This window comes from Xyrauchen texanus, chromosome 28 (assembly GCF_025860055.1).
Source record: "Xyrauchen texanus isolate HMW12.3.18 chromosome 28, RBS_HiC_50CHRs, whole genome shotgun sequence".
NCBI classification, from domain to species: Eukaryota; Metazoa; Chordata; class Actinopteri; order Cypriniformes; family Catostomidae; genus Xyrauchen; species Xyrauchen texanus.
Window position 1 is genome coordinate 24,781,497 of NC_068303.1, and position 12,901 is coordinate 24,794,397.

At 38.0% G+C, this 12,901-nt stretch overlaps 1 protein-coding gene across 1 annotated transcript in view; it reads right to left on the reverse strand.

The window, feature by feature from the left end:
- The window catches only part of rtn1b (reticulon 1b), a 43,157-nt gene that overhangs the window by 17,726 nt on the left and 12,530 nt on the right, over window positions 1–12,901 (reverse strand). Inside the window, exons 2-3 of the mRNA XM_052095567.1 lie at window positions 10,285–11,013; window positions 8,186–9,028 (exon numbers count right to left, since the gene is read on the reverse strand). Coding sequence (XP_051951527.1) covers window positions 8,186–9,028; window positions 10,285–11,013 — 1,572 coding nt within the window. The remainder of the gene's footprint in view (window positions 1–8,185; window positions 9,029–10,284; window positions 11,014–12,901) is intronic.

Genomic DNA, 12,901 nt, shown 5'->3' on the forward strand with positions numbered 1-12,901 from the left:
CAGGAAGCAACTTTATGGTGTATTAAAGCAAATCCTTGAGGCTGATAAATGCTGCAGAACAAAATTCAGCCATCTCTACCATAAAATGCTGTTTCACAGCTGATAATGAAGGTAGGGCATCTAATAAACATTTAACTTTCTTTTGTTGTATTAAGACCTTGCAGACAGACACTAAAAAGGAAGGATGATGAAAAATTTGTTTTTCTATCTCACTGTTGTTTTTTACTTTCTTTTTACGTAGATGGGGACAAATCCTAGCTAATCCTCTTGGGAGGTTTAAATCTGGTGGTAAACATTGCCAGTTTTTTCCAGGAGTTATTTAGCTTATTCAGAGACTGTACAGCAATAGCTAAATCCTCACTCGCTGTATCATCTCTGAAAAATGTCACTCTAGCCTGCTGCAATACGTGTGTGTGTGTGTGTGTGTGTGGAGGAATACATCATGAGGCTTGGAGAATGACTCAGCGCTCTTGTTTAAAAGAACAGGGAGAGCTCACAGGCAAGCCACCAGTCCTCTGTTCTTGTTAGCTCTAGTGGTTCTGTATATAAACTCTTATACACTATTATACAGTGGTGCATTACGTTCCACTACAACCACAATGAAAATGTATTCAGATATGCAAATGTACCAAATGATAAACATTATGAATGATTTGCCACACCTAACCACATGCTAATGCATAATGCCTGATAAACAAAACACCATAAATAAAAACCATAAACAATAAATAAAGACCCCTTCTTTACTACTACACCATGGAATCATAAGATTTTCACTATTATCCAGAAACTCCACATTTTCATTTAAAAATCTCAGGCTGTTAAAGACCCCATGAAATCGCATGTCAAAAAATAGCCAATAGGCTTTAGTTATGTCCAAGCTATGAACCATGATTTGCTACTTGCTTTTCGGTTGCAAGGGGAGGTACATACTCATTCTAGAGAGCATTTTATTAGACACTAATTTCTGTAGTGCAGCAGGAGTCATCAATATTTTAGTTCCATTTTCTCAGAAGATAAATCTGTCAATTTGAAATGCCTATATCTCCAAAACATACACTCACTGAACACTTTATTAGGAACACATACTCATGCGCTTACCTAATCAGCAATGCATAAAATCATGCAGTTACGGGGCAGTGATTTGGACCGTGGCATGATTGTTGGTGCCAGACGGGTTTGAGTATTTCTGTAACTGCTGATTTTCTGGGATTTTCACATACAACAGTGTCTAGAGTTTACTCAAAATGGTGCCAAAAACATCCAGTGAGGGGAAGTTCTGTAGATGGAAACACCTTAGTGATGAGAGAGGTCAACGGAGAATGTCCAGACTTGTTTGTGCTGACAGAAAAGCTACGGTAGGACTTGGCGATACGGCCATTCTGGGGGCGGAACTGCATTCCACGTTTGTTTGACCTCAAAAATTATACATATCTTATGATAAACATAACAGAGGGTAAGCTAACTTTAAAGTACACTCAGTTTAGGATTGAATCCTACATAAGGTGTGTGACCTCTTTTTGATTAAATGTAGCCAATTTCATCATTTTCAGCTGACGTTTGACTCCACTGCAAGACTTTCTTGTGACGCTCCTCACTCCAGCTCAGTAGGTGGCAGTAATGCACCATAAGCTTGATTGCACTCCAAAGCTAAAAGCTGTAACATTTTTTTCTTCTGCAGTATAGCTGCTAAAGAAAATGTACATTGTTTTAAAGGAGTTTTAGATATTTATATGGGAAAACAAGCCAAAAATAAATCAAAAAGTTATTTTGTTGCAGTGAAAAATGGGGAGAAGTGACACATATATTATGATTCAATATGTTGTGAACCATCATGTTATAATCTAGCTGCATGTGCACTCATGAGACGACCGTCCCTGCGATAGAGTGTGCATCAGCCGGGTTTCAATCTCTCCCCAATAGATCAGGACATTTGCGCAACTCATTTAGAGTGCATCTGGACTGTGAGCGGTGTAATTCGTCCTCTCCTCAGTCAGGTGCGAACTGCAGTGCTGCTCTCGAGCGTCATCACTAGAGTTTAATGTGATCTCGTTACGTTAAATGAGATCAAACGACTATTCGGCAACAAAAGTTTTTGTTGACAGTTTTTATGGTCGATGTTGTTGATAATGTCAACTAATCGTTTCAGCTCTATTTGACAGATTGTAATGAGACACTTCAGTGCACAGAACTCACGCCATGGTCATATGTGCCATGTAATAGATAACAGTAACTGTACCTGATCAATTTATCATGCAAAAGAACTGCACATGGCTATGAATTATGCAACTGATCTCTAAGGCAACGTCTACATTAATCTGGATACATTTTAATTTTTGTTTTTCGTTTTCGAAATGCTCTCTGTCCACACAGGTGTTTTCAAGAATTTTCAGAAAGTTTCTCGTCCACACTGAAACACATGATAACTCTTAAATCCCCTTAGTGCATATGTGAAAAATTGTCATTCCATGCGGTCTGAAATGCAATTGTTCTCATGTTCCGTCACCGAACAGCAATTTCAAGTAAACTTCCTGTTGCCTTTGAAGTAATGCAATGTGAAGGTTGTACAAAGTAACATTTATCATTAACAGTACTATCAAAGTGAATATTAGGCACAGCAATGCTGCTACATCATGGGCCGCCATCTTGAATGTTTTGGATTGAATGGATCACATGACTGCATCACATGACAACAAATATTTCATAATTTTTTTTAAATCTCTGATTTCCCTGTCAACACTACATCGTAAAGACAGCGTTTTTAAATGTATTCACTTGGGAGAGAGTTTTCAAAAAGCTAAATTTCAAATGAAAATGTATTAGTGTGGATTTGGCCTAACAAACAAATCAAACAAACCAAAAAAAAAATAAAATAAATAAATAAAAAAAGCAGTATGAACTTCTAAATGGTCTGCAGCAAATACAAATGCATGACGTCGGAGCCTGAGGTTACAGTCATTACACATGGAAAGCCAAGAGGTTTAAAAAAGTAAACAATTGATAAAGACAGAATGAAGCAAAAAAGAAACTAGACAGGCTCACATGAATAACTGTTTGTTTTTCCTATTCCAAATCTAATGATTAATCACCGGTTTACCTCTAAAAATGACCTTGCTTGAATTTAGAGTTCATAGTTGCACATAGTTGCACAAGATTATAATAATAAAGGTCATTTACAGAATTTAAAGGGATAGTTGTTCTAAAATGGAAAATTCTGTCATCATTTACTCACCCTCATGTCATTTCAAGCCTATATATCTGTCTTCCATGGAACACTAAAGAAAAAGTTTAGCAGAATGTCCAAGCTACACTCTTCTATTCAATATGTAGAACAGAGGCTATCAAGCTACAAAAGGGCAAGAAAGCACTGGTTTGCAAAACCAGTCTGAATGATTCATTCACAAATTGGACTGAAACGATCAAGTCTTTGACTCACTGACTGGTTGCAGAAGTTCTTAAATTGACAGCTAACTAGAGGGGAAGATTCTGTATGAAAATGACTTAAATTTCAATCTGTTTCTCAAACAAAGCTGCCATATGCCTACAGAAGACTTGGAATATAGTGCAAAAAATGACTACTTTTATAATATCTTTATGGTGATTTTTTAGAAGCTTGAAAGCTCCAGGCCTATTCATTCTAATTGCAAGTAAAATATATACCATTAGATTATTCCAAATTTCTCTTTTTGTATTAACCAAAGAATAAAAGTCATACAGGTTTGGAATGAAATAAGTTTATCATAATAATAAATCATTTTCATTTTGGTTGAACTATGCCTTTAACTTTATCATTTCATGAGAAGTGTTTTTTGTTTGTGTCTGTGAGGGATTTGATGTCAGTAGGTTTGACTAAAGCAAAAGAAGCAGCTTCAGTAAAATAAGACTTCAAATGGCTTTCTTGAACGAGGATATGAGGACAATTTGAAAGACGTGTACACCCCCTCCCTTTTCTAAGAATGACTAAGCATTGCTGTGCGGTGCCATCAAAATATAACCCTGTAGCTCCTGTCTGACTCAAATAACATGACAAACATTCAGAAATTTGGAGAGGGAAATCAGTAAAGGGAATATATTATTTAAATACAATTAGCAAAATCCCACGTGTAAACCAGCATCCACTCATCCACAATTCTTTAGACTAAGCTCATTTAACTGTGAATGAAAAAATAAATAATTTGAGCATATTGAAGCTGAAGTTGAATGGAAAAGTGCTTACATGGAATCAGCAACAGCCATGTAAATCATTTTCTAGTCCTAAACATGTACTGTATTTATATTTCCATGCTCTAGTTTTATTCAAACACACATTAAAACAGTAATGCATTACATCCCCTCTTCAGACAATAGGATAACACAAGGTGAAACTCAGACAAAGACTGTACATGGTAAACTGAGCCCTCTGCTGGAGGAAAAAAGCAGTATGTGTACATGCTGTTACAAGAGTCATCTTATTTCTAGAGGCTTCTGTGAGACACTGCTTTTAAAAGAGGAGGGGGTAGAGGGTGTGCAGTCAGACACAGGCTGTGGCACCATATTTAATTTGCAGACTACCACAGATACATACATTATCTATGGTTTATAATAGTTGAATTTAAATATATACATATATCCCCCATTATATATATTATATATATATATATATATATATATATATATTCATACATGACCATATATCAGATTTTTGTATTGGTTCGTCATCTGACACTAGTGAGACAAAAACACAATGTAACATGAAATTGACTGTTGAAATTATAATTATATTAGTGCTACATTACGGGGTTTATAGCTGTGCAATTCCTTTTCTTCCCACTGCATCATGACTATGTTAACACAAGATAGCAGCACTCGTTGGCCATCCAGGGTAAACTTAACAGACAGATATGAACCTGAACCAACTGGGGATGATTATTGTTCTGAACTCTCCAAATGGCAGCCCTGCCCAAAGCTAAGGCACTAATTAAATACAGTAAGTGCCTTGTGTACTGTGGAAATATCAAAAACAAATGACGTACCTATCCACTAATACGTATATCATAATATATGACTGATGTCATATATTATGTATTTATACAGTAGGTAGTAGCATCAACAAACGGAATTAATGAAAACATTTTTTTTTTACTCGAACACAAGTTTCTCCTATCTTTTATTGGTTGGACAATCTGTTAGAACCACCCAAACTCACAACATTGGTGGAGCCAATGTTGCTGTGTTGGCCTTGTTGTGGGTTTCTAAAACGTAAGATGACAACTGAGGAGTCATCCATATTTGTAAAGGGATAGTTTGCACAAAAATCCTTTCATAATTTACTCACCCTCATGCCATTCCAGATGTGTATGACTTTCTTTCTTCAGCAGAACAAAATTATTTATTTCTTATTATTCCTAAAAGAAAATTTTTAGAATAATATCTAGGTCCTTACAATGCAAGTGCACGGTGGCCAGAACTTTGAAGGTCCAAAAAGCATATAAAGTAATCCATACGACTCCAGTGGTCAAATCTATGTCTTCAGAAGTGATATGATAAGGGTTGGTGAGAAACAGATACAAATTTAAGTCCTTTTTTACCCTAAATCTTCACTTTCACTTTTACATCTGAAAGTCACATATGGTGTCTGTTTAGTTTCACTTACACATCTGAAATTTAAAGTGGAAATTTTAAGTAAAAAAAGCCTTAAATATTGTTATGTTTCTCTCCCACACCTATTATATCGATTCAGAAGTTATGGATTTAACCACTGGAGTCTTATGGATTATTTTTATGTTGGACCTTCAAAGTTCTGGTCACCATTCACTTGCATTGTAAGAACCTACAAAGTTTAAATATTCATCTAAAAATCTTTCTTTGTGTTCTGCAGAAAAAAGAAAGTCAAACACATCTGGAATGGCATGAGGGGTTTGTTAAGGTTAGGGTTGGGTTATAGTTTCTCTGACCAATCAGGTATCACTTTCCTTGTCAATATAAATTCCTCTACTCCTGCCATCCTACATTAGCCAAATAAAGTTTAAGGCAACATAAAGAGAGTCAACACAGCAACATAGCCAGGTTTTTCATTCTCACTTTTTATAGTTCACTCACCACTGGAAAGGTCTTCTATAAATCAGCATGTTTTATAATGCAAAGTCAGCCACATCTTTTCAATAATTATTTTTCTCAGTTTCACACAATATAGTCCCATTGAGGTCTGTTGAGTATTGAAGACAGAAACGGCAGATGCAGGGAGCAGCCAGGTGTGAAATAAAAACTTTCACTTAAAACATAAGCAGCACACATCTAAGGGAACAGGGGATTATGTGAGAAATCTTGTCAAGTTGAAAAGCATAATTAAAAAATACAGTGGGGTCCAAAACTCTAAACCACTGGTGAAAACGTTTTACAAATTATATTATCAGCATAACAATTTGAGTGAAAAATGAAATTGGAAGATTAACATGAATCTTAGTTTTATGGTTATTGTATTTTTGTTATTGCTTTTATCAATATCACAAATTTGCATACATTTGAGAAGTGACCTTGAAATAGTGCAGTTTAAATGAAGGAAAAATACCTGATTTTTAATGTGACCTCAGACATTTGGACCCCACTGTATCCGTTAACAATTTCTGATACACGTAGGTAGCATATGGCTCATAAAGGCGCGGTCACATACCTTTGCACGGCAAAAGTCTGCAGGTTAAGATGGTGTGGACGGACGTTGAGAGCATATGAATTATAAAATATGAATTATAAAAATATTATTGTTGAGCAGCCTTTTTTAGTACAGCACTTTATACTCTGCACTATATAGAAGTTTTAAAAAAAACTAAAATTATATCCTAAAATTATATCATCATGAATATTCAGTTTAGCAATTCAGTACAAAGCAGCACCCACACAGAGGTTACTGCCAAACCAAGCAACTTCCTATTGGTCAATGCGGCAAATTCACATGTCAAAGTTCACCAAACTTGAACTCCACACGAAATTCACAATCGTGCAGATTCCCATTGACTGTCCCTTTCCACTGGCATGTTGTAAGTGAAGGTGAGCGAATGTCTTCAATTCATTCATATATGAAGCCGAGCGCCATGCTCGCGAGGTGGATTGTGGGTTTGACATGTATGCAGAGCAAGCTATTCCCTAGTGTTGTGAGCGACTTTGAGCGGATTTCTTCCGCGCCAGTGGAAATGCAGTGTGAGATGACACTATTTGCTGTGTGAAATGATATGTGACTATGCCTTAATAGTTTAAATAATACAAAGACCTGTTACTTCATATGAATGATTTTCTGGGAAAAACGATTAATAAGTAATGTTTTCTTTGAGTTTTCTTCTAGAGGCAAGGTTATAGTGTGGGTATAATTAGCTTTATACAAAAACAATCCTCATCTGAACTTCACTCACACCCACTCTCCATATTTTTTTCTCATGTATAAACCCCATATATCTTTCCCATATTTAATATTAGGAATGTATCAATGTATCAAATGACTAATGTGGGCTGGCCTGTGCATGTCCAGTTTTATAACTGGATGGGCTGGTTCTCAAGGAACTACAGCATTGAAATGGGTTTTTCCTGCAGTTAAAGCCAAAGGGAGTTCCCAAACAGGGTGAGGCCATTAAGTGTAAGTCCGTTATTAATTTTAATTTAAGTGTATCACAGGCATCTGGCCTTGAGAGAAGTGTTTCATGATAGTTAGACTAGAATTTACATTTTTCACATAGATCTCAATAGTATGGAAAAACTGAGTTAGAGATAGAATAGTTTCCTTGGTTTAATCCCTGTTCTACGGTTCAGCGTCAGGATTCTCGCTCAAACCATCAGAACCTGGAAGGTGATGACGACAGGGGAGAGGAGCTTACCCTCCACAGAAGGACGGGGCCTAACCTAGTGGTGTTGTTGTGGCGGTGGGTGAAGCAATGTGGCGTAACAAGCAATGAGACAGCTGTGTGACCTTATAAGGCAGAGGCTAGATCATGATTGGATGAGATGCCGTAATTGAATGAATGAATGCTAACGAGTAATGCAACTACATGTCCTCTGTGAGAATTATCGCTTAGGCTTCCATTACTAAGAGACAAAAATTTTAAGAGTAACTTTAGTAGTTACAGTTAAATGGACTATCATGTAAAGAATGCAAACCTTTGATCATATACTGTAGTTCAGGATAGTGAAAGTTGTAATTGCTGTGGTGACACACATTTACCTTTCTCTCTGATTAAACCCTGGAAGATGGCAGGTGGTGCAGTCTGTCTGTCCGATCCCCTGCGGGCTTGACTGGACCGTCTCCCCTCTCCTTTGTGCACCTCCCCAAGAGGATGCTCCACCTTCAGCTCTGGCAGGCTCAGGCTTGGGACAGGGGTCATTGTGCTGGGCTTGGGCTTCTCCTCCATGCTGAATGCCTTCTGTTTAGAAGCACTGGTAGGGGCAGCAGCAACAGGAGAAGGTGTGGGAGTCACAAGGGGTGCTGTAGTTGCAGGAGTGGGTGCTGTAGGTGTTTTTACTGTCTGCGAGTCCTCTTTGAGGCCCTTTGCAGTGCTGGAGATGAAGTCGTGGCTCAGTCTTTTGGGACTTTCCTCTCCATAGGACTCCAGTGCCAGTTCACTGTCAAGCTCTGCCTCACGTTCCTCCCTCAAGATGCTATACTGCATGGCAGGGCTAGAGCCAGAAGTAGTAGCAGACACAGTCGCAGCAGACTGGATGGGCAGTTTGGGTGGTGATGTGGCTTTTTGAGTGGTGTTGGGACTCTTACTGAAGCTCAAGTACCCAGAACTGGGAGCTTGTGGACTAATGTCCTCAGACACTAGCTCAATCTCTGAGTCACCAGATTCTGCACCACTACCCTCGATGTCCTGGGAGGAAGGAGGGAAGGCAGGGGAGCTGGAGGGTTTTGGGGAGGATGTCTTCATCTCAACTGGAGAACTGTCTTGTTTGGAGGCAGGCGTAGAGGGTGAGGTGAGTGACACTTGAGTTTTGTCCTTGGTGGAGCTCATTATATTTGCTTCAGGAGCCTGGACATTTGGATCTGATGGAGAGTCAGACTCTTCTTCTACAAAGAAATAGAGAAACAAAAAGAGGGGAGGGCAAGAGAGAGGTTTTTGATGAGGATAAGGTGTAAAGTGGCCATCTTCTCTTCCAAGGCATGCCACAGTGTAAGCTAGGGGTGCACCGATTGATTGGCCACCGATCTAAATTGGCAGATTTTCTTCTAAGATTTGTGATCGGCAATCAATCGATCATGCCTAGATTCAGAGCAGATATTTTTTGCAGCACATACACTGCTACTCTAATAAATGAGCACTTGCTCAGCCCTGCCAGCATGACAGTGTGGCCTCTGGAGGGTGAGTTGTGTGAATTTGAACTGGCCCTTTTTCTAGATTATGATAGTAATTCTGATTAACTGCACAGTGAGAGCAAAGAGAGTATAAAGATACTGCAAATGGGTATTAAAACGAATAAAACAACAAATAAACATGCAAATACAAATCTCAATATATGTGATGTAATGTGAGTTGTGACAATCAGACATTGTGTGGAGTCATACATACAGCTTTACTCCCTTCAACATGAGCACTCACGGTGTCATTTAGGGCTGGGCGATAAAAAGGTATAGATATTTGTCGACGAAGGTTAATTTAATATTGTTGTGTACCAAACAAGACAGCAATGAATGCAATACAGCTACTGACTGAACACAATAACTATAATATCAACACCAATGTTGTTTATTTATTTACTGTTTAGTTAAACGTTGAAGACAAATTGTGCCATTGTGATTTAATGTGCTGAGTAACGTTATTTTTCCCACCGTGTCTGATATTAAAATCAGTACGACACACTTTGCAAAAGTCATGGCAATTGTCGATATGGCTTCGAGATATGAAATTAAATTCTTCCATCCAGCTGTTGTTAAATTTACATGTATATTAATTTTTTTTTACCAGAGCACCACCTCAGTCTTCTTCTCACATCTACCAGTGATGCTTGATTCAACTTCCCGCATCTCCTACCTGTGCAGATATCAACATATATCAACCAGGTTGAGGTCATGGGTTGAAATGTGTGTGATATGTCGATTGTGTGAGTAAGATGTATTTCATACAAGATCTGGCAACTGGACATCCTTGGAATAATATAATGATGTGATTATTCATATAACGAGGTTTGGGCCATAAAAATTACGGGAGTTTCCCGGGAGAAATAACAAAATGGGAGGGGGGCAGGAGATGGGTGTGAAATTTGGGAGACTCCCAGGAAAAACAGGAGTGTTGACAGGTATGGTGCTCATATGGGTGTGATGCCTACCTGTGAGAGGGGGTGTAGATGACTCAAGACTATCGTCCTCTGGTTCTGAGAGTGTGACAGTTGGCACTCCCTCTAGCCCCAAACTCAGGATGCTCTCTTTCTCTGACACTGTAACTGTTGGGCTGTGCTGGACTGTGGTAGGTGATACAGATGTAGGTGGCGTTTCTGTCAGGGTGATCTTCACTGGACTGGCACTGCTACCTGGAGACCGGTAGGGCTGGTAGTCAGACAGTTCTTCATCAGATGGTTCCTCCACATATGGGAAGGTCTGAGAATCCAGAAGTCCATCAGAGCCAAGGTCCTCCACATCTACTTCTACGGGTGATGGACTCTTCTCGAAGTTGGTGCTCTGGTTGGGCTCTGAGAGAACGCTCATCCTCCAGTCCTCCAGGGGGCACTGCGAGCTACCGGAGTCGTCTCTGCGACTGATGTCCATGTAGTTGTAAGAAGAGTCAAAAGCTTTTTCAGAGTCATGTATCTTGTGGGAGCATTCACTCAGGTCTCCACTGGAGGTCATCTCAATACCTGAATCCGAGGTCAACATCAGGGAAGGGGATCCAGAGATGAAGTCATCCGTACGTGGTGTTTGTTTTTCTCCAGCTTTGCACAGGTTGCCAGAAAAGTAGGAGGTATCTTCTTGTGAGGCATAGGTTTGACTGGACATGAGAGAGGTGTACAGGTCATCTCTGTCATTAGTGGATTTCTTTTGGAAGTTTGAATCAGATTCAACTGCAAGAAAGGAGAGGAGAGGAACAAGATGTTTAACTAAATTATTTGAACATTATTTGAATATTTTAAACTTCAACAGTCATTACGCTATGAGTATCCTCTAAAAATGAGTGTGGTTATCCTGACTGAACACTCGAAAATAAACTTAATTCATTGGCAAACAGTTTTTTCTTGTTTTAAGTATGAATCTTACTCAATGTTTTCTAGATTTTTCAGAAAATAAGACATATATATCTATATATATATATATTCATCCACCACTCCCATTGTTTCATCAAATATCTTGACCTCTGAGTGGACTAGAAGCTCAATCTAGATGTCATGAAATCTGAGATTTTCCCCTTTCCAATAATCTAAATAATTTTAACAACAATAGTTGATACCATATTTTTTGCAATAATTTTTTTTAGCATACTCTTCCTTAAAGTTAAAGAAGATACTTTGTGATTCCTTTTAAAATCCTTTGAACTAATGTATTAGGGAAACAAAATAAAAATATATAGTTGCATTCCTGAAAATGATTTAAGTTCTATGCGAAATAAATGTACATTAACATATTTCAACCATATTACCTCTTGATGGTGCTTATCTGCGACATGGAAGCTTTCAGCCCTTATTTTGTTATTTTATTTAATATAAATCCAAAATGTATGGTATTCTTTGAAAAGTTCAGATTCTATGCTTTCAAATGATGCATCATATTCCCGAGGACTTTAACGATTTAAGTGTAAACTTATTTCATGATATAGCACCCCGATAGAAAGGTGTTAAAACACCTTTGTAACTGAAACCAGATAAAAATATTAAGAAATTGTTTTTGTCACTGAATGAAAATTTCAACAGTCTAAATATCAGGACATCCAAGGGAAAATTTCTTAAATATGTATAAATAACAGATCTATGTCTATATTAGGTGGTGTACTTAGTGACAGAATGTGTTTATATCGCATCCCGTCTGTAAGCTTTACTGTAAACCAGAGCTCCAACACATAATCTCTCTCTTACTGTCTTTCTCTAATATTGTGGCTATTTTTGGCTGATACCAGATTTTAAGTTCAGTGTTTATCCGCAGGTCGACTACAGTGGTGTAGCACATATGGGCCCGGTGAGCATAAACACACACTTCCACTCACACATGCACTAATATATCTCACGCAGTGCTATAGAATCAAATAATGACAACAAAATGACAATGACTATGTTTATTTTTGCATATCCGTTTGGTGCTGATATTTGTGTATCACTCAATATTTGCAATTTGTTAAAAAATAAATACATCAATTTGATTTCAACTTAATGATACAAATAATTAACCATAATTTTTTTTGGAATAATATCAGATGATTTATATTGTATTACCTTAAATCAGCTGAATTTCTATCATAACCTTTACATTAGCAGCAATATCGCTTAACCAGATCATGTTAAAATCCAGCTGCATTAGGCTTGCGTGCTCAAGGGATGAGCATCTCTGAGACAGAGTGTTCCTCAGCCAGGTACAGTTTCAATCTCTCCCGTTTTGCAGTGCTGCTCTCACACGTAGTCATTCGAGTTTAATGTGATCTCATGTTACGTTAAATGAGATCAAACGACTATTTGACAATGAACATTTTTCACTGTTGACATTGTCGATAACATCGATTAATCATTTCAGCCCTACCCTCCATATTACAGGTCTGTAACTGTAGATAATTACATGATTTCTGTAAATTACTTTGTTTATTTCCTTGCCAACTTGACCCCACTCCATCCAAGAGCCCGTTCCTCTCTTTGCTGCCCTACATTCTCTGGGCAAACTTGCTCCATTGGGACTCTATTTTTAACCATCAGTAGCTTAGAAGTTTGTAAATCTATAGAAAAATAGTGCAGAGAGAGAAAAGAGCCACTG